The sequence below is a fragment of the Cucurbita moschata genome, unplaced genomic scaffold, assembly GCF_002738365.1.
Source record: "Cucurbita moschata cultivar Rifu unplaced genomic scaffold, Cmos_1.0 Cmo_Scf00044, whole genome shotgun sequence".
Taxonomy (NCBI): Eukaryota; Viridiplantae; Streptophyta; class Magnoliopsida; order Cucurbitales; family Cucurbitaceae; genus Cucurbita; species Cucurbita moschata.
This window is the reverse complement of record NW_019268560.1, coordinates 2,515,172-2,536,131: the sequence shown is the minus strand read 5'-3', so window position 1 is coordinate 2,536,131 and position 20,960 is coordinate 2,515,172. Positions and strand designations below refer to the sequence as shown.

The following is a 20,960-nucleotide window of genomic DNA, read 5'->3' as shown; positions in this document are numbered from 1 at the left end:
TATTGTCATTTTTAAGTTTTCCCTTTTCAGGCTTCCTTTTTGGGCTCTCTTTTTAAACTTCTCCTCAAAGTTTTTAAAATGCATCGACTTAAGAGAAGTTTACTCACACCCTTACGAAGAATGTTTCGTTCCCCTCTCTAATTACAAGACAAAACATACGAAATAATTCAAGCCATGTTTAGTCAAAAGGCGTGCAAGCACAAATCCCAAGTTCTATTTGAGAAATCTAGGAAGGCCACGTTTAAAAACCTGCTCCATCCTCATTCAGCCAATGACCACAAATAAAAGAAGACTGTTTCAGAAAATCTGGTAACTCCACATATAATAACATTTAACACCAATCCCGCAATGTACCACATCTGCTCAAATGCATACAAACTGAGCCCGCCATTGTTAACTCAACATTAGTCATCTTTTACCAAAACAGCAGGCCAACTCAACCTGTTTTCTTCTTCTTTTTTTTTTTTTTTTCCTCATTTTTCTTGCCATTCACTTTTATGAGGAAACATATTACTTAAGAAGAGATCTTGCTAGATGTTCGCGAGCTGTGGCCAAGGCTTGACTTATTGTCTGCAAGAGAGATAAACATGTTTCAATATACTTGAGAAATGAATGGAGAAAAAGTAAAAGAAAAGAATCTGAAAGATTGTAGTGTACCTGCTCAGACAAAGGAGCGCCACTGTCAATACTGTGGCTTGCGACCTTCCCTGCAATCACATTTGCATCCGTCTCGAGAATAATGCTGAAAAACACACAGTTAAAACACTCGCCAGTTACCCCAAAATGGTTTGTGAAACGAAGGTTAAGTACTATTGGATTGCACGTTTACAAAAGGATAATAGTGATAACAACCCTTCACGATCAAATTAAGAGGGAAAAAAACAAATAGAAAAGCAATCAATAACTTTATTAAAACAACCACTAGTAAAAATAATCTGTTTGACTTGATCCATGCAAAGCCTCTGTTGTTCGGTTATTTATACACTTAAAAAGGAAATAAAGAAAAACTAACAGTTTAATCTAGATGCTCTGCTCCATAAGCGATATATCATAACATGGATGCTACTATATTCATATTACAAAAGTACAAATGTGTGCTACTGAAACGGAGAGTTTTGTGTATTAATTTTCTGCTACATTTATCAATGACGATAAACGAACAGCATGTGACCTACAATGAAGAGCCCGCTCGGTCAGCATAGTTAGTAGCTCAGATTTGCAACGCCTAGAATTCTAGTTTCTTGGTATTTATGCTTCACATTACATAATGTCATCTCCACTATCATCATAATTGGACGAAGTTCATCCATCAACTTATGTAAACAATACACACACAGTTAAAAACGGAGAATTGGAACACCCAAATCCCTTATCCAGCAACAAACCTCGGTCAAAATAAGCCAGTACTTCATCAGGAGACAATAATTTAGACTATTATATAGGAGTCATGCAACCACAATGAAAGCATACTACTCATTCATCAACAAATTGTTTTCCAAATATATTCATGAAACTATTACTACTAACTTAAATTCTTGATATATAATCATCTACAACTCATACTTCAATTATCATGTTCACAATGGTCTAGCAAAAATAGCCATGGCCATCAAATTAAGAGGATAAGTAAAAAAAATGACACATTCAAGGTACAGAAGAATGATGATCAATGGAAGGAAATAGAAGAACAGGCAACACAATTGAAGTGCAGAGAATCAAGATAATAAGGAAAGAGCATATGAGAGATACCCTCCGTCGATAATTTCATCAAGACACAGTAAAATGAGGTCCAAGTTCTCAAGTGCCTCCTTCTTTTCTACATTACTCCTGGAGTACAAGAAAAGAAAATAAATATGCAAGAATACTATGATCAAGAACAGTAGAATTGGGTCAGGGCATAAGGATCCAAAGTTAATATAAATAGTGTCAATACCTAAGAAGAATACCCACTGCATCAAAAAATCCCTGAAGAACAGACGCTAAAATGAGCTCATTTTCATCTTCTCCACCCGTTACAAAAAAATGAAGGTCTTGAACAAACTTGTAAACCACTATATTGTTCTCAAACATTGCTATCTCCGCTGTAGATTTAAAGAGAATATCGAGTTAGAATTTAGAAAAGGAACTTCTTTTTCATAAGAATGAAGAGATCAAAATATACTTTCAAAATAGATAATGACACTATCCGATGCAACCAATAATCATGAGAATGTGACTGTAAAATCATTCTTATTCTCATGGCACAAAACAATGACTATGGATGAACCAACTATAATTTGACTACTGAAAGATTCAGAAGCTTCCTTACTGTGATTAAAATGACATTGAAATTGAATTGACATGATTAGGCCATACGGACTTTCACAAAAAAACAGTTAAAATCCAATACATGAAAAGATAACTACCCTCTGTTCGAGCATTTGTCTTCTGAGTTTTGATGAAAACGGCTTTCTCAAAAGCTTCCTTCGCACTATTTGTAGGCCAATCATCCGAATAATACTTGACAGCTACACGCTTCCCTTCGGAATCCAAAAGAAGAATATTTTTAATGGAAGGGCAGGATTCCTGCATAGATTAAGGCAAACATGTTCGGATTCTTCATAGATTTTTTTTTTTTTTTTTTTACCTAAATAATTGTTGTCACAGCTATCATGTCTGAGAAGCATAAAAAGCTAATCACGAAGAACATTCAGAAACTAGCAAATTATGCTACATCGGAATTTGGGATTAAGAAGCCTTCTGAAAGAGCTCCACAAAGTTTATTATAGAGCCGACGCTATACAAATCAAGATCTAGAAGCATTTTCACTAAAATCTTTAATCGAAGTACAAAGAACCAAGTGCGATTAATTTTAAATTAAGATTTGTCTAAGCAAAAGATAAAAATCCTGCGGTCATCGGCTAGATTCGTAGACAAATCACAAACTCCATACGAAGGAAGTAATGCACGAGTCAATTCAAATCTTCCGACGAAAGTAACAAGATCTATCCAAGAAAAGGCTAAAATCCGAATCAACCAAGTTCAGAGATCTATCCGTGCCTACGAACACATTGTTAAAATGAGCACAGGAGTCAGATCTACTAAAACATCAACCAACAAAATGTAAAAAATATGTCGATCATAACTGTCAACTAGAACAAAACTTCATAATCCTAACATCATTGTTCATTCCCGCAAATCCATAGATAGTAAGTACAAGACAAGTCTAAATGCTAGATTCAATGGAGTGACGAAATCAGACGAATAAGTAATAGAAGTATGAAACAAAGACATCATTCATTCAAAAAGAAGAAAGAAACTGACCATTCGGTTTGTGAAATTTTTTCCCGGGAAATTATTCTGCGGGAATTCGAACACCGTCGGATCTCTCTCACGTTATTGACAGAGGCCACAGAACGAAAATCGAAATGAGGACTCTTTTCCAAATGCTTCGTCGACTCCGGCCGGTCCCCAAAGTTCACTAAAATTTAAAATGAGGCCCTTACTTTTTCATAATTAATGTTTTGTCTCCTTTCCTTAAATATTTATGTTTTGGACCCCTTTGTAATTTTGATTTTTTAAAAAAAGGAAATTAACGCTCAAATTTGATGATTAAGTCCTTAAATATTACAAAAATGCACAAAACGTCTCATCCAATCAAATCCTTAAATTGTAAGATCCTATCCACCGTTAGTAGATATTATCCGTTTTAGTCTGTTACATATTATCGTCAAACTCACGATTTTAAAATCAAACAATAAAGGTATGAAAACCTCTTCCTAATAGACACGTTTTAAAACAATGAAACTGACAACGATACATAACGGAAAGAAATTAGCAATACCTATTAACAACGAACTTAAACTGTGACGAAAAACCTACTTCACGTGTCACAAGGTGTAATTTTTTATGGAAGAGAGTCAGCCCACTTTTAGTCGTTCCAGCGATTATGCCCGTTTTAGCCCCATACCGTCCACCCCTATCATCATAATGGAAAGGGGTACTTTTGAGCTGATGCGTAACGGATCAAAGCGACCGTTAGTCGGGTTGATTGATAGTAAATTGAAAGAATAAATAGATCTATCATAGGTGGGTTGAATATTGAGTTTCGCTTAGATTACGTGTTCTGTTTACGCGCTACTAAGCTGGAACATGGGATCTTAGATGGGTTTCGTCCCCTTTAAGGAACACCTTCTTACTAGTACGATAAAAGCCTGATGCAAATAGAACGTTCAATTTTTTAAGACCCCAACTGCATCAATTTTATAAGTCTAGACATTGATGAATCAAAGTGAAATTAGGGTTTGATTGATTGTAATTTTTGGTTTTTTAAAAAATAATTTGAGTATTTTGTCTGTAACAATTTCCACAACAAAATCAAATATAAATCCGACAGAAGCTACAATAAAGCGACCATTTCTGTCTGTAAAAAGCTTCAATTTCAAACATAAATTTCCACAAATCTGTTCTGGATGCCTTCCTTCCTTCCTTCCACCACCATTTCTTTCCTTCTTTTTCTTCAAAAACTCAGTAGCTTTGCCAGATGAGGCGTCCATGGCGGTGGATGAATATTTGAGTTTTCATGTAAAAATCCCATCTTCTTACACACTGTTTCATTAAATAATTGCTTCTTCCTCGTATGATCCAAGCCGCAGGTTGTCTGCTGCTACTGCCTGCGCCAATGGTTTCAAAATTTATGGATCTCTGTCAGGTTATGAGATCAACAGTCTTGGAAATAATCAAACCACTGAACCTATTAATTTCTAACTCCAATTAAGAGATTTTGAACTCATAACAGACTCAATCCAAGAATCAGTTGGGTAATATATACAGCTGATGAGCTAAAAACACAATAAAAACATCAAGATCCTTAATGTTTTGAGAAATTATGAACAACAGAAACAAAAAATTCCTTCCCGAAACATGTGTCAATGAGAAACAAGGAACGAAAACGTTATGAATTGCCTAAGCACTGTGAAAACGAGATAATGACAGAGATCCATGGCTTTCTCGATTCAATCTTTGGTTATTGATCGAGGAGATCCCGAGTAAGATGGATTGTCATTTCGGGTATTGTCCTCTTTGAGCTTTCCTTTCCGGACTTCCCCTCAAGTTTTTTAAAACGTGTCTGTTAAGCAGAGATTTTCACACCCTTTATAAAGAATGTTTCGTTCCTCTCTCCAACTCACGTGGGATCTTACAATCCGCACCCTCCTTGGGAGCCAATGTCCTCGCTTGCACACCCCAGTGTCTGGCTCTGATACCATTTATAACAGTCCAAATCCACCGAAACCCACCGCTAGCAGATATTGTCATTTTTGGGCTTTCCCTTTCGGGCTTCCCCTCAAGGTGTTTAAAACGCGTATACGAGGGAGAGGTTTCCACACCTTTATAAAGAATGGTTCGTCCACCTCTCCAACCAATGTGGGATCTCACGATAACCAAGGAAACTAACGATTTCCTTTGCCTTCCATTAATCTATTTGAAAACAAACAAACATAGGAATGCTACTGAGAAGACAGGATCAGCCTAAACCCTGTTCCTAAAATGATGTTTTTAGTACTACCAACAATGGCTAGATCAAGCTCCAAGACATGCTATGACACAGATATAAACATGGCTAGAATTGAATGAATTAGACCAAATCATTAACTTTTCGATCATATACTACGTTTCCCTAAGATGTTTAATCAAGATCTACCCTGTTTCTTCCACTTCTCTCAAGAACACACTCCAAATTCATTGCATAGCTCACAACAAAACCTCTACAAGCTATGAGATCAAATCATGTCTCATTCATTCCAACACAAAAATGCAGAACAAAAAAACAACACCCCTAGTAGAGGAAGCAACATTACCTCATGCTGGCATTGGCTTCTGCAGCAACGCCGTCAGGTAAACCTCTCCGTTCTTCAACCCGCCAGAGTCGGTCTTACTCGCCGTTGCCCACTTGACCTTCCGGTACCCCAACTTGGTGATCAAAGGAGAGTAAACTTTATCAAGATCCACCCCTTTGCTGAAGAAATGATCAAACCAAAGGTAACCCCCAACTCTCAACACTCTATCCACATCATAGAACAAAAACTCCATCGATTTCACAGGAATCCACCGGTTCACAGCATGGCCACACCGAACCAGATCCATCACTCCATCAAAAATGGGCAACCGCTGCTGAAGCGGTACGTGCAAAGGCACCAATCCCCTAAGCGCCGCAACCTCATTGTACGGCGCGCCAAGGTTCATAGTCGTAGTGACCATAGTGACATTGTAGAGCTTCATTCTAGCAGCAAAAGTGGCGGTTCCACCGCCAATATCAAGTCCAAGACGAACAACAGAGTTAGCCGCCTTCGCAATCTGTAGCAATTGAGGGATTGGGAGGTCCAATTCGGTCTTAAAGGACATAAACTTGGTGATTTCATGAGAAGGATCAAACCCCAGATTCGGATTCAGTCGATTCAAACACCCAAATCCCTTACACGAATATTTCCCCCAAATAATATTGGACTCCGGAAGTGAAGAACCGAAGGGATTTTGAGGCAAAGAAGAAGAGGGTTTTTGTGGGGTTTTGGCAAAGCACCGCCGACGAGGAAGTGGATGACACCCACGAAGAATCAAAGCCTCAGCGAGATCGGAATCAGAAGGGCAACTCGAAAACGGAGTGTAATTCATAAACCTATGAAGAAGCTCAGGGTTACTATGGCAAGATGAGGCAATTGGGGAGAACTGAGAGTACAGAACGAGATCTGAAGGGATAGAGACTTTGGTTTTCGATACGGAGGCTGCCGCCTTAGGGTGGAGGCGCGTGAGGTGGTTGATAGTGGCGCGTATGGTCTGAAGCTGCCGGATTAGGTGATCTGGAACCGGCTGTGAAACAGGGGATTTTTGGGATTGAAGCGTAGAGGAAAGATGGTAAAGAGAAAGAATGTTGGTGGCCACCATTGCCACGAGAAGAAGCAAATTCAAGCCCATTGTGAAACCCATTGCACCTCTCTCTGATTTTTCACTCACTGATCTTCCACTTTATGGATCCTCTCTCTGCCATGGCTTAGCAGACCAATTGACAATCTCGTAATGCCACAACAGAGAGAGGCATGATGCGCTGAAGCGGGTCCCACGAAATTATATTTGAAGGAATATCTTGTACCGTTGGATGGAAATTTCATGATCGAGATGGGGATCGGACGGCGAGGAAGTGGGTTGCATAGGGGACAGCGAGAGGATAATTAATTGTTGGAATTAAAAAAATTGAATAGATTTGTTTAAAGAAGACACAGAGGCACGTGAATTTAGGGCAACTTGTTACTTATCTATAAAGAAAATCTTATGCAGATTTCTGTTTATTTATTTATTTATCATTAAGTATTATAAAATAACGATATTAGTCAAAATTAGTAATTATTTAAATGTCATAAAGGGTTAAAATAAATAAATAAATAAATAAATAATTCTGCAAATGTGACGACCATTTGGGATTTTGGAAGCTTTTCCGGATATTTTTTTAAAAGCCAATTTCAAAAAATGGAAAAATTGATGTGATATTTTTTAATACCTTTTACCTAACAGTAATTTAATATTATCCCATGTTTTGTCAAGAAAATTCTACTCTAAGAAGAAAAATACGAAAAACATTTATATTTAACTTATGCCAAGAGAATCGCATTGAAGCGGTTTTGTAGCTTAAAAGGAATAAAAAAGAGGTGAAAATGTTATCACAGAATAAGAATATGCTCCACGGAACACTGACTCCATCTTCTCAATGGAGATTATTCTCCCAATCAAAGAAGAGATCTTGGCCATAGGCATTGTTCTTAAATCTTTCGAGAACTTAGTGTAGGGGATAAAGTCATCCCTTTTAGATGGGAATCACTCCTTGCAAAAATATATTCAAACTCAATCATTGAGTTGAAAAATGGGCACTTCTTATCTATACTAAGACTTTCATATTCCAAGATCGAGCGGTTGTTCGGTAAGAATGGAAAAATTGCAAATCCGCCCTTACTATTAGAGCTATTTATATCAAAATAAAATAGAAAAGGCCTTCCAATAAAAGCTAACACATTCTTCAATCTATTAACATTTTACTTAACATTTGGCAAGTCAGGAAGATTTCAGTACATTGTAAACGAAACCAATAAGTTGATAGATGGATAGAATTGAAGAAAATACAATTCCAAAGCTAATTTACAATATCCCACCAGTTGTTTCCCTTGATGCAAGGGGCGATATGGCTACACCATTCTGCATATGTCTACTTCACCAGATCTCAACTCCTTTGGAGACACCAAATGTTATGGCCATGACGGCAAGAACTGACTGAGCAAAGGAAAAATGAAGCACAGTTTCAAAAAGAGTAGATGGAGATCATAACACCCTAGCAGCACACAGTCAGAATGGCACAAAACTTCCACCAACAGGATAAATTTTGGGTCCATTTTAAGGTTTTTCATTATTAGTATTTTGAAGTGAAGGGTTGGATGCTCAACTCCTCACATTAAATGCTCATTGCCCACCTCCACTGGTTATTGGGTGGCTTCACCCACTCCAACATCAGCTCTAAGAGGAACCGTAACAGCCCAAGCCTACCGTCCTCTATGGACTTTCCTTCCAGGCTTCTCATCAAGGTATTAAAATGTGTTTGCTAGGGAGAGGTTTCCACACCTGTATAAGCGATGCTTCGTTCTCCTCTCCAATCGATGTGGGATCTCACAATCCACCCCCCCTTGGGGGCCAACGTTCTTGCTGGCACACCGTTCGATATCTAGCTCTGATACCATTTGTAACTGCCCAAGCCCACTGCTAGAAGATATTCTTCTCTTTGTGCTTTCTCTTCCAGGCTTCTTCTCAAGGTTTTAAAACACGTTTGCTACGGAGAAGTTTATTCTTATAAGCGATGATTCGTTCCATCTCCAATCGACGTGGGATCTCACAGAAACAGTCACTAGATTTTCATTAGATGGGCTAGAACCTATTACTTTAAGAGGAGGTCTCGAAACATCCCAAACCTTTATCATTTTGACTACCACTTGAAGTATTGTCATTATTATTAATATTTTTGAAGATAGGCGAGAAAGCACAATTTTGAGGATAGGTAATGATAAAACACATTGGTATAATAGCTACTTACAGCAATTGCACATGCAATATATCCAGGTTTTTCTCGGTAATCCACCCGTACAAAGAGTACGACAAAAGCTCCAACGTACCAGGGAATGCCACCCAGAAAGAAGCCAATCATAAACCTGGAAAAACAATGATTTTCTTAACCATCGACATGTTGGGAACGAGTGTAGAGAAATGGGGTGTCACAAATATTAACTTACAAGAACCAACCCATGCCAATGCCACAACAAGGAAGACGGGCTTCGTGAAAGGGTCTTCCCTCAATAATAGCATAGCCTTGAACTACAAGAAACAAAAAACATTAAAGCGTATGATGGATGAAAACATCACTACCATTTAGGATAACTGCATAAAGATACAAATTCATGCAACTACACAACCAGAAATAAACACATGCATGGCTGACCATATTAGATCTGTAGTTTTTTCGGAAGTTATTTCATTCGAAGATTAAAAATAGATGCCTGAATAGATTTACCATGGCATACCAAATCATGAGGTGACACAATACATACATGTTGTAATGCTTCCTGGAAGCATGAGAAATAGATATTATCGAGCAGACATCCTGTCTAATTGACATGCCCAAGCCATATTTAAAAGTTCATAACACAGTTCATAACTATCACTCTGCAAACGAAATTTGCCAACTGGTTAAAATGGACGCTTGTATAGGTTTTACATGAGCTAACCAAATCATTAGGCGACACAATAGACATATGTTGTAAGGCATTTTCTGGAAGCACGAGAAATAGATTATCGAGCAGACATCCTGCCTAATTGACATGCCAAAACACAGTTCATAACTAACACTCCAAACGAATTTGTATGCTGCATTATGGATTTAACTTGGATGACACCATTGATAATGTTGCAATAGATTCAAGCATTCAACTTTCAACGCCCATATTTAATTAACGTCAATAAATTAAGCAACTGAATTACAGAATCTTATTATCACTGATTCGGTGAATTGGGAGCATTGCACAACTACAGTCCTCAAAGAAATATCACGACAATTTCTTTCAGAAAAAACACATTCTAAGCAATCCTTTAAGAAAGAATTAGGTATATCTGTGACGTAATCTCATTGGGTGATGACCAAAAGGCTTTTGAAATCAGAGTGGTCCCAAAGAAGATTAAGTTGTAAGTATGGTCTCTGCTGCGCTAACACCAGAAAAGAAATTCGGGTTCGAGTATTTATGACAATTAGTGCACATTACATGTGATGCAAGTATAGTAATGAAGATCAAGATACAGCTCCTCACGATGTGTGAGTTTTCCAAAAGGTGGTAATGGAACTTCTCAAGTGCTTTTAATTTCCAACGGGCCCTCACTAAATAATACATGGGATTTTACTACCCAGCTGCTTTTGGGCCATCATTACAAGGCAAGAGCCAACAAGCCACAAAAGTTGGAAAGGTTAATAGGGGAAAAAACACAAGAAACTCCCCCATTCGCACAAACCATGGCAAGAGTATAATTCCAGAAGACCTAAAATCGGCGCTCGATGAGAAGGAAACAAAAACTACAATTTTCCCACTATCGTTTCCTCAAATAAAAAGGCTCTTCCGTTCTCTCTAATGAGACATCCCATTAAATGGCTCTAGTAACATCCAGACTGACCTCCAGCTCAAGAGATACTGTCTTCAGAAAGTCCCTTAGAAACTTCTCTATCTCCTAGAATACTTTCCTAGACGCCTTAGACACATAAAAAAACTGATTATGCATGCCCAAGAGACCACTCGTCTCCCAACTTTTCAGGAGAACTTCATGTTATCAATAATATGGAAGAATTGGGATGTGGAATGAAAGGGACCGTTAGAACAATTAAGTTCAATGAGGTTTTGGATTCTTAGGGCAGCACTCTTGGTTTTGGAAGCTAGGTAGTACAGGTAACCTCAAAGTAGAGAGTTCTGTAATTGTTCTCATATTTAAACCCAAGCCGATCAGAAGTTTCCTTTAAGCTTCATGACAAATAGAGTAGCATTCCCAATCTCTCTTCCTCCTTTCTCTCTAACAAATCCTCATACGATAAGAAGGTTTCTTGTTTCCAAAGAAAACACCACATGCCAGATACAAACTCGGGGTTAAGATCTTGTTGCATAGCTGGCTAGATCATCAATGAGTTAGCTGTTGAAACATTCAACATCACCTACGCCTATGTTTCTTCTTTAGGTAAATTATGTCAAGAGTCCCAACTGGTAAGCTAGAAAGCTGTCCCAATTAATCCTGAGCATAATTTTCGACCTTATTTCTCACCTCCAGGACATTATTAGAGGACAATAATCAAACTAAAGATCGGATATTATTCACATTCATACCAGTAAATCAATAGCCCAGCTGAAACATCAGATAAAGCAAATCAATTATAAACCACATTAATGAGCATCAGAAACGCATTTAATACCCATCAAACCAACGGATGCCAATATGTGGAGAGAAGTCACATAGAAAACTCGTCATGATCATTGGTAAAGACCATACGAAACACCATCAATGCCTAAATAAAGCAGACAATTCGTATATGCCCCTCAAGTAATAATATTTAAGCAAAAATTCTGCACAAACTCCTAGGATGAACCACGATATTGATCTTTAGATTCTGAATTCGTCATCAATCTACCAGAAATCATACCATTTATAAAATCCTCCAAATCTACGAACGTGATAAAAAGAATGGAGACGAGGGGAGCTATTTACCTGGAACGGCTTGGTAATCCAAATGTCCATGGTAACATGGATGGCGAGGCGGCGCAACCTGCGGAGGGAAACCGACGACAGATTGGGGATGAGGCTGCGGCTGCGGTTCTGGGGCGGAAGAATAATAGTTTGCGACGCCCTGAAACGTCCCGTAATGATATTGACTCTGTGGATCGCCAAAAACCGCGCTGCTTTTCCCGTCACCACTCATGTTATTTGCAGAAGAAGAATCAAAGACTGTATGTTGAAGATCAAGCCGACGGTAAGGGTTTCGTCGTCGCTTTTATCTTCTTCTTCTGCGATTTCGCCGGGAAATTTTGGAGCGATGGAGCTTTGGCGGAAAGAGTAAGGCTGTTTCCGGCATTTAATAGGGGCGGTGATGTTCTGATTTGGGTGAATAGAAGTTGTACAGCTGGCAGTATTTTCTCGACCCGGGCGGAACTGGAACCGCGTTTTTAAATCTTTTCTTATTACAGTATTTGGCCTTTTCTTTTTCTCTTTCTTTTTTTCAATCTTTAATCATTTTATATTTTTATTAAAAAATGAATCTTTCAAATTTTAATTTAATTGTATTTTTTTTCAATCGAGAGCTCAGAATACAAAATTCAACAGAACCATTCGGTCATATTTATAAAATCGTATGAAATTTGTATAAAACTAATATAAAACTAAAAATAATAATTACTCCAACTTCGAATTTTATGTTTAATATTAGATTCAATTGTTGGAAGAAGAAATCAAATTAAAATAATGACAATAGACAAGTTGTAACTTGTTACATGCCAATGAAGTAGGTTGACCATGTAATTAGGAGTAAAAAATATTAAATGAATAAAAATGCATGGATAAGATGTAACATATTATTAGATATTAGATATTAGATATTCATAATTAACAAGAATATTATATGACTCTAGTTTATGCTTATGAACGAATTATATGGGTAGCATTAGTATACTAAACCCGGGCCGTACTTGGCTAAAAGTGAGTCCTATGTTTGAAAATTGCAATAAGCATTAACATAGCAAAATAATCGCTAGTCCACACACAAATAAACATAGCAAGAATATTGAATTCGACTAGATAGCCATAAATCAACTTAACAATACGTTTAATAAAATATTTCATGGCAGTTGGGCAACATCGATCACTGTTTTCAGTCACTAATAAGACCAGAGGGAATTGTGTTGATTCGTTTAACTAAAGCCAAAAATTACTCTCCCACGGTTTCCGTTCTACATAAAACAAAATCGAAGATAAAACATCCCTGACAAAACAATAATAAAAAACATGGTGGAGTTCTGAAAATCTAAGGCAGGTGGTAGATTATGGAGGAGCATCAGAACCATAAAGAAACCACTGACACAGCCATACCAGGAGGAATCCTGGAGGAGCAAGCTTACAGCCTTCTTCCTCTTCTTCCACCCTTTCTGCGAGTGCTGTCTGTTGGAATTGGAGTCACGTCCTCTGAAACATACCACAAAAATGCAAATGGGGATTAGATTTACAACAAACAGGGCATGCGGTGAAATGCAGTTAGTTTAAGATAAATATGTGGCATTCGTGGGTGTGTGTATTTTGTTCATAATTCATCGATGCTATGGAGACATGGGCTTCACCTATGCGACCAATTCGCATTCCAGAACGAGCAAGAGCACGAAGTGCAGACTGGGCACCTGGGCCAGGTGTTTTAGTCTTGTTTCCTCCAGTAGCACGCAGTTTAATGTGAAGGGCAGTGATACCAAGTTCCTGTTTCATGAAACATATGGCCAAGTAATATCGTTAAGTATCCGTTCAAAAAATGGGAGTGCATACGCTCGAAATGGAACCTTCAGACCCAGTCAAGTGTAAAGAACCAAAGATTACAATCCATCAAAATGGAGAAAAAGGGTAATGAAGAAACAATGTTAAATGAGGATGGAACCTTGCATCTCTGAGAAACATCCTGTGCTGCAAGCATAGCTGCGTATGGGGAGGACTCATCCCTGTCAGCTTTCACCTTCATACCACCTAAATTTATAAAAACACCGAATTACCCTTCTTAGATTCTACAAGAACACAAGTAAGAAAAAATAATAGCATGACACTTTCATAAGAAATAGAGAAGAACAGATCCCAGATCAAAAGTTTCAAACACTTTAATAAGAGAGTATAAAAAAAGCAGAAAAATATTCAATTGTTTCACCTGTAATGCGGACAAGGGTTTCCCTTCCAGAAAGATCAGTCACATGCTGCGGTTGAAACAACAAAGTTATCATTCTGCTACTGAATGAGCAACCAAATTATATAATCCTTCCACTTACAATAAATGTATCGTTAAATGAGGCAAAAATGTGAGCCACGCCAAACACATGCTCGCCCTCCCTCACAGCTGGTCCAAGAGTCACAGTTTCTTCCTTGGGTTCCCTGGTCTTCCTCCTTGAGCCAGACTATGGAATCAAGAACAAAAATGAAAGCAAAGTAAGGATTCCTATAGATTCAAATTAAGCTAATGCTGACAATTTTCTACTGTGATACATAAAGAAACAAAGATGAAGTCAGCTTGACGCCAGTAACTCCAGGCATGTTTGAAAGTGGTTTAGAAATCGTTAAGATAACTTGTCCCTGATTAAAATCATTCCAAAACGCTGCTTTCAATTCTTGAAAATCAAATTTGATAGTACGAAAATCGAGTTTGAAAGTGTAAAACCAAAATTGATTTGTAATGATTAAGCTTATGTTTCAGAGCAGGCCAGTTTAATCATTTCAAAATCACTCACAAATAGGCACTAACAATCACACTAAGTAACCACAAGAGCAGGGTTGAGAAGAACCAAGGAAAAAATACAAGTAAACAAAAACCCAAAAACAAATATAGGTCTTCTCTGGCTCTGCTGAACGGACCAAGTAGAGGTACACATTATCAACTGGGGTCGGAAAACCACAGCCTAAAAGAGCGAATTTACTCCCAACCTAATAAGTCCCACCAACCGATAGATGCCCTAAATTTCGAAACATAACAGAGCAGTATTCAGGCAAACAAAAGAACAAAGGAATGTCATTACATCCACAGTAGTTCAACAACTACAATACATAGCTTAAGCCAGGATAATGAGGACCATATTTATATAATCATATACCCTATCAAACTCGGGATTTCATGCTTTTCTATAATCGCAACAAATTTAGGAACCGAGGCGGAAAAAACCCCACGACGAAATTCAAGGTGTGAACAAAAGAGAATCGAAACACTTCTTCAAAAATCCACACTAGACCACCCATTATTGGCATGGTGATCGAGAAAACCAACGATAACTGCAAATAACCGACACAACCAGTAAGCCAGTAATCAAGAACCAGACTAGATCTACTCACCATGTTTACCAAAAGATGAGCGAAGTAGCTTCCGCCTTGAGGAGCTCTAGCGAGAATTTGCCGCCTGCAGAAGTCCGTGCGAGAAGAACAGCACGACGGTCGGCCAAAATTTATATGGAGGGAGAATTAGGGTTTTTCCTATTGGGCCTTTAGCTGCGAGTGGATTTACCGAAATACCCTGCCATTTTCTCAATAACAAGGCGTAATTTCCCCATGTAAAATTAAAGATTGCAACTTATGACTTATTATTTATGGGTTTTCCACAAAATAATAATAATAACAACTTGTGATTAAGTATTTTCTTAATATATATATATATATATATATGTATATATGGGGTTAGAATAAGAGAAAATCAATGAATAATAGTATTAGAATGAGAGATCATTTTCATGGAGTATTTTTGTTCCTTTTTGGCATTTAATTGAAAATAAAGTTCTGGTAGGCCGTCGACAACATAAATTTGAAAATAAGAGATCTAACAAAAATATAATTAACTTTTTTAAATATTTGCTGGTAGCCGATTTAGAAATTAGATTACAACAATTTAAACAATTATTCAAAAAAAATATAAGTTAACATGTTTTGTATTTAAAAAATTGAGTTTATAATTTGAAATATTTACAAAAATAAAAAAATAAAAAATTTGTTCATTGAACCGCCCTAACAACATAGGGACAGAAGGATGAATGGTGGACCAACTCGGATTTTCAGGAGCGTTGGCAGGTCCTAGAGTGCCTGCCAAGGGCTCCACGCATATCCCGAGGTGATCATCACCACTCGCACCTCACATTTCAGCACAGTGAAACGTGTAATCTAGTTTCTCGAAGTATTTTTTTTAACATGTCTACAATTTTAACTATGATAATGTTGGATTTTAAAATTCTATTATTTGTATCTATCAAGAACTTGGTCTAAAAATGTGATGAATTTACCTTTCTTCATGTAAATCTAATTTTCATAACCGATTATAACATTTACTCCGAACTCAAACCGTGGATAAACAAGCTTAAATGAAGGTAAAATGAAAATAAACTTCACAAGAAAAAAGGGGTAAAAATCAATATATTCAACAAATTCTGCAGCTATACATACATATAACCCAACTCTTGTAAAGTAAACGATTTGATTTAATTTTTTCTTATAAAAGAGTATATAATTTGAATCTTTTATAACTACAAAATTTGGGTGTTAACCATAGTGTTAAGAGCAACCTAAACAAACCTCGATGCTCAACTTGTTAAAGACATATGCTCTTAACGAAGAGGTAAAAAGTTTAATTCTTCCATTCCATACGTTCAACTTGAAAAACTAGGCTGAAATAAGGCCAACATAACCTGCGACCAGTGCCAAGATGGACGATACTGTATACGCCCCAGCAACAATGAATGGTTCTTTGATGCCACATAACTCAAGGTGATGATGAAATGGCACCATTTGGAAAATGCGACGCCCAGCTCCCTGGAACTTTTTTGTCATCTTGAAGTATACCGCCTGAAATTGTTGAACAGTTGGATAAACTGTAAGTTTCCAGGAACATTAGAATATGCCGAGCCAATATGGTTCTTGTCACCTAAAATATATATGTACAACAAAGAGCGACGCAGTAGTACATACAAGTAATCTGTGTTTATGTTTGTATGATTTTGATATAAAATCTGAACTCTTAACTGCTATTCTTTGTACTTGTGCTGTCATTCATTACACAGCTCGGTTTCTTATTATGAATTTCTTGTGACTCATTTCGGACAAGAAAAACGATCAGAAAGAAGAACCAGTGAAAATAGAACAATCAGATATTTTTTCGGTTCGGATAAAAGGTTTGAGCGAAACGAGAGAAATGTGGGAGCCGGACTAGATAAATTTTTGGCTTATTTGTGGTGCATCCTCTCAAAAGATTTATTTGATTACACACTTCCATTGTATCTGATATTTCTTGTAGCAGTTTTATGTCAGCTCCTTGGGATATGGGTGTGACTTTATTGTTCTAGAAAATGAAACAACTAGTTAGAGTAGGAACATACCTGCAGGATAACTGATGATGTTTCTAATACAAAAACTAGTGAAGAGATGAATAGTGGGAAAAACATTCCACTGCAGGCAGCCATTGCAGCTAATGCTCCACCGAGTGCAAAGGATCCAGTATCACCCATAAATACAGAGGCCTTAAATCGGTTGTGCAAAAGAAAACCAACACAAGCTCCAGACATTGATGCTCCAAATATGGAAAGGTCTGGTTTGAAATTTCCATACAAATCAGTATTTCAGTATTGAGAGAACTTTCTAGGACCAATTTGCAAGCTTAAATCCAGTTTCTTGCTTATAAATCGATTTTAGGAAATATAACCAGACTGCATAATTTTATAGAATAAAGAATAGTGTGCTTATAGCTACTCTCTCTCTCTCTCTCTCTCTCTCTCTCTCTCTCTCTCTCTTAGAAAAGAAAAAAAATGAAGAATATTACCAGGTGCAGAATATTTTGCACTCATAGCTAATCTCTATCTCGCTCACTTATGCACCCTAATAAACACCTAGCATAATATTGTGGTCAAATGAGATCCAAGGAAGATTCAATCAATTTTCATTATTTTATGACAGGATTTTATGTCCCAAATACACAAATAATGTTGAAAACAGTTCATCGTGTAAACATAGTTTCTTTCCAGAAAAAGAAAAACGAAAAATAGCTCAAGACTGTAGTACTAACCAGAAGATATTGGAAGCACCGCAATAGCCATCCCAATGAAGGCCAATGCAGCAGTCCCGCCAGCAAGTCCATCAAGACCATCCGTCTGGTTTATTCCATATCCCATGGAAACAAAACAAAACGAAGTCAACCACATGTAGCATTTTCCAAGGAATACAAGGCCAAGAGGTGCAGGCATAGGAATCAACATTTTCCTGCATTTCAAATCAAAAGTTTTGTTCACTAAAAGTGCACGGTTCTGTTTTTTGGTAGCAACGAGAATGCCAAAATAAACAAACATGACATACGTAATCAAAATAGCCAACAAATAAAGTTTAGAATTCAGTATAAGCAATATTTCATGAACAATAAATGAAAAAGAGTATGTTGGATGCATGTCATCAGACTACAGGAAAACTAATAATCCAGATATCTAGCTTTCAGAATCCCAGACAATTTGCTTTCAGAATCCCAGACAAATAAATAAGCAAGATTTGAAAAGAAAAAGTACTGTCAGCAATCAGGCCACCTAATTTGATCAAATGCAGAGCCAAAAAACAAGCAAGGAAACAAGAGAAGAAATTGAGTACAGGTTAATGAAATGACATGCCTAGAAATCAAGAGGTGGAGCTTCTCATAATGCAGCAGACAGTCTAATTCAAAGTAACAGTGACACGACGTTATTTCTCGTCACCAGCATCCGGCCAAATTTTCAGAACTTACAACTAAAAGTTATAAACTGTCTAACAAAGGCAAATACCTGCTTATAACTTAAAAGATACCAATCAAGTTCCCCAATTCCTTCAATATGACACTGTGGCTTGCAGAAACATGACGTTCATTTATATAGCAAGCAACAGTCGTGGAAAATTTCCCTGGTAATCATATTAAATAACTCACTAGTAAACAAGTCGGTTGAAAGGCTTCCCATTTTAGGATATTCTATATGCTACATCCAAATAACATGTGCTTTATTCGATAATGACTACTTACATCAGTACGTGTACATGTCTTTACTCTGAATTGGTTCCTCACCAATGCAAAGTTTTAGGACATAGTTGTCAATCTTTTGGTGCATTTATTTAACATGATATTCAGCTTTTCAGAGTTAATGGTTCGAAAGAAACCAAAGGTTCCCACATATCAAGCTCCTCCCTCGGTTAGATCACCTTGCTTCAGCGTCTCCAGACTTTTTCATGGTGTTCTCTTTTTAAGCTTGCCGTTGATTTCTCTTTACAAGTTTTATGTTTTAGCTGGAATGCCTATTTCTTTTCGTTGTAAGTCTCTTTGTTTATCATTTTCTGTTTTCAATTTCACTCCCTTAGAGAGTTTGCATCTTTCGAGAGTTAGTCTCTCTTCATATGTGAGTTACCATCAGAAAATGGTGGTCAGATTAGTACAAGAAAGTATACATGCTGTAAGGAGATGATATACTTGCATCTTGGAGCCAAAAAGAAAACCACATTCCAACAGCTGCCTGTAAAATACCAACAGAAGAGAACTTATTCAGGCTGTGAAAAACCCACCTAGTTCGAGAAGGGGAGTTACAAGTCTCACCTGCAGAAAAATTTTGATCCACGCACTCAAACCACACTTGTGAGTCCTGATTAAGCTTATGATATCATCTACCATTCCAATAGCAAAAAATGCTAAAGTTGCCAGTGATGCTCCAGAAACTTCAGCGGAAGAAAAACCAGTAAAGTGTTTAGCAACAGCTATACCAATTGGCACAAAAAACAATCCACCCATAGTAGGCGTCTTTCTCTTTAACGCGTGTCTAACAGGTCTTTCTTGCCCTGTAATTTGGTAAACCTTAAGCTGATAGAGTACTGGAACAAAAATATAGCCTGCACATGCGGCTAAAAAGGCCGATATCAAAAAAGGGCCAGTAAGATGAAATGGCCCTAGAGGGAGTCGAACAGTTCGCCACGCACACCAATCCACATAGAGAAGAAGAGCCGTCAAGAAAGCTATCAGCCCTGTATTTGTAAAAAGTCCATGTCTGATCCTGAAGACAACCACAATAAGACCAACGTCAAACCAGAAAAAAAAAGCATGTTACTCATTTATTAGATATGCTATCCACAGATTGGAACCGTTTAGAAAGAAATTATTAATAAATCATCCAAATAAACTAAAATAGGAGAATGAGCACAGATAACTAGAATAAATGCTAAAAGCGGCTAAAAACTTTTATAACCTTTTAACATATACGATGGATATAGGTCAGGCATTGTTCTTTTTAACTTCATCCTAAGTACTGCCAACCCCAAGAAAAGATATCTAGATCAGAAGTTTGACCTTTTTCAATCTTAGGCCTTACACAACATATTGCAAAAGTTGGGGGATAATCTCATTCTCGGCAAGCAAATTATCAGACAGATTTGCATGAAAACTTCATACTGTTTAAATTTCTTTCAATTTGAAGCATCTGACCACCTTAATCATCTAACACACTTGCATGCTCCTAACAAAATGGATCACATGACGTATATGTGTATACTTAAAAATCCTTCCTTAGTTGAAGCTCTCAAGATATCAACACTACATGGTTTTTTTGGATAACTTATGAAAATTAACAATATATAGATGACCATTATGATTTAGACCCAAGAAAGAGACTCAAAATTTTAATCGAGTTATGTCAAGTTGAAAAGTGAATTAATTATTATAAGAACTATAGAAAAAAGAACAAAGAAGAACCATTTTAGTAATCCCTTATACTGATAGCCAGCCAACCAAAACAACAACTAGCAACAGCCGATGGAAAAGGCACAAAGTGATTGTATTGTCCTACAACAACGAGTCTAAACTAGCAATTACATGTATATTGCAATTATGACACCAGAGGAGCAACAATGAGATGACATTGGATGGATACGACAAGATAAAACAAAGCACCTAAAATTAAAGACAAAATGATGGGACTTTAATGAAAAATCTCGACTACTTTGTCAAGCACCTAGAATTAAAGACAAATGGATAGCAAATTAATTCATTGCTCATGTAGAAAAACAAGATGAGTAGGTGAAATGGAGTGTACTGAAACGGAGGCTTTCAGAAAGGAGCTTGTTTTCAGCTGTGTTTCGCTGTTTTTTTTTTTTTTTTTTTTTTTTTT

The 20,960-nt window shown here is 37.2% G+C and overlaps 5 protein-coding genes and 1 long non-coding RNA gene across 7 annotated transcripts in view; 1 reads left to right on the top strand and 5 right to left on the bottom strand.

Annotated features, from left to right (window-relative positions):
• Positions 1 to 240: 240 nt before the first annotated feature.
• On the bottom strand, positions 241 to 3,478 carry LOC111434347 (coatomer subunit zeta-1-like). Of its 2 annotated transcripts, XM_023071782.1 has the most exons (6): positions 3,304 to 3,478; positions 2,406 to 2,565; positions 1,934 to 2,081; positions 1,750 to 1,827; positions 658 to 742; positions 241 to 570 (listed from the first exon to the last, which is right to left on the bottom strand). In XM_023071782.1, the coding sequence occupies exons 1-6, from the start codon at positions 3,304 to 3,306 to the stop codon at positions 511 to 513; spliced, it is 534 nt and encodes a 177-aa protein (XP_022927550.1). In that variant the 5' UTR covers positions 3,307 to 3,478; the 3' UTR covers positions 241 to 510. The 2 variants fall into 2 exon arrangements, with proteins under 2 accessions (XP_022927550.1, XP_022927549.1); XM_023071781.1 differs by lacking the exon at positions 3,304 to 3,478 and having other exon boundaries at positions 2,406 to 2,571.
• LOC111434351 lies at positions 2,632 to 2,992 on the top strand. Its single transcript, XR_002708930.1, has 2 exons — positions 2,632 to 2,865; positions 2,913 to 2,992. It is a non-coding gene; the product is annotated as an uncharacterized LOC111434351 (long non-coding RNA).
• Positions 3,479 to 4,293: 815 nt separating the features above from the next.
• Positions 4,294 to 7,059, bottom strand: LOC111434341. The gene is made up of 2 exons (XM_023071778.1): positions 5,838 to 7,059; positions 4,294 to 4,652 (listed from the first exon to the last, which is right to left on the bottom strand). Exon 1 carries the CDS (start codon positions 6,958 to 6,960, stop codon positions 5,839 to 5,841), a length of 1,122 nt encoding a protein of 373 aa, XP_022927546.1. The 5' UTR covers positions 6,961 to 7,059; the 3' UTR covers positions 4,294 to 4,652; position 5,838.
• Positions 7,060 to 8,017: 958 nt separating this feature from the next.
• On the bottom strand, positions 8,018 to 12,176 carry LOC111434348 (60S ribosomal protein L18a-like protein). Its single transcript, XM_023071784.1, has 4 exons — positions 11,803 to 12,176; positions 9,300 to 9,381; positions 9,104 to 9,218; positions 8,018 to 8,292 (listed from the first exon to the last, which is right to left on the bottom strand). Exons 1-4 carry the CDS (start codon positions 12,011 to 12,013, stop codon positions 8,233 to 8,235), a joined length of 468 nt encoding a protein of 155 aa, XP_022927552.1. The 5' UTR covers positions 12,014 to 12,176; the 3' UTR covers positions 8,018 to 8,232.
• A 684-nt stretch (positions 12,177 to 12,860) lies between these two features.
• Positions 12,861 to 15,285, bottom strand: LOC111434349 (40S ribosomal protein S14-2-like). Its single transcript, XM_023071785.1, has 6 exons — positions 15,157 to 15,285; positions 14,106 to 14,231; positions 13,988 to 14,033; positions 13,727 to 13,812; positions 13,422 to 13,551; positions 12,861 to 13,269 (listed from the first exon to the last, which is right to left on the bottom strand). Exons 1-6 carry the CDS (start codon positions 15,157 to 15,159, stop codon positions 13,202 to 13,204), a joined length of 459 nt encoding a protein of 152 aa, XP_022927553.1. The 5' UTR covers positions 15,160 to 15,285; the 3' UTR covers positions 12,861 to 13,201.
• A 921-nt stretch (positions 15,286 to 16,206) lies between these two features.
• Positions 16,207 to 20,960, bottom strand: part of LOC111434340 (phospho-N-acetylmuramoyl-pentapeptide-transferase homolog) — a 7,269-nt gene continuing 2,515 nt past the window's right edge. Inside the window, exons 4-8 of the mRNA XM_023071777.1 lie at positions 19,400 to 19,850; positions 19,255 to 19,319; positions 17,864 to 18,057; positions 17,181 to 17,389; positions 16,207 to 16,650 (exon numbers count right to left, since the gene is read on the bottom strand). Coding sequence (XP_022927545.1) covers positions 16,468 to 16,650; positions 17,181 to 17,389; positions 17,864 to 18,057; positions 19,255 to 19,319; positions 19,400 to 19,850 — 1,102 coding nt within the window. The 3' untranslated portion in view covers positions 16,207 to 16,467. The remainder of the gene's footprint in view (positions 16,651 to 17,180; positions 17,390 to 17,863; positions 18,058 to 19,254; positions 19,320 to 19,399; positions 19,851 to 20,960) is intronic.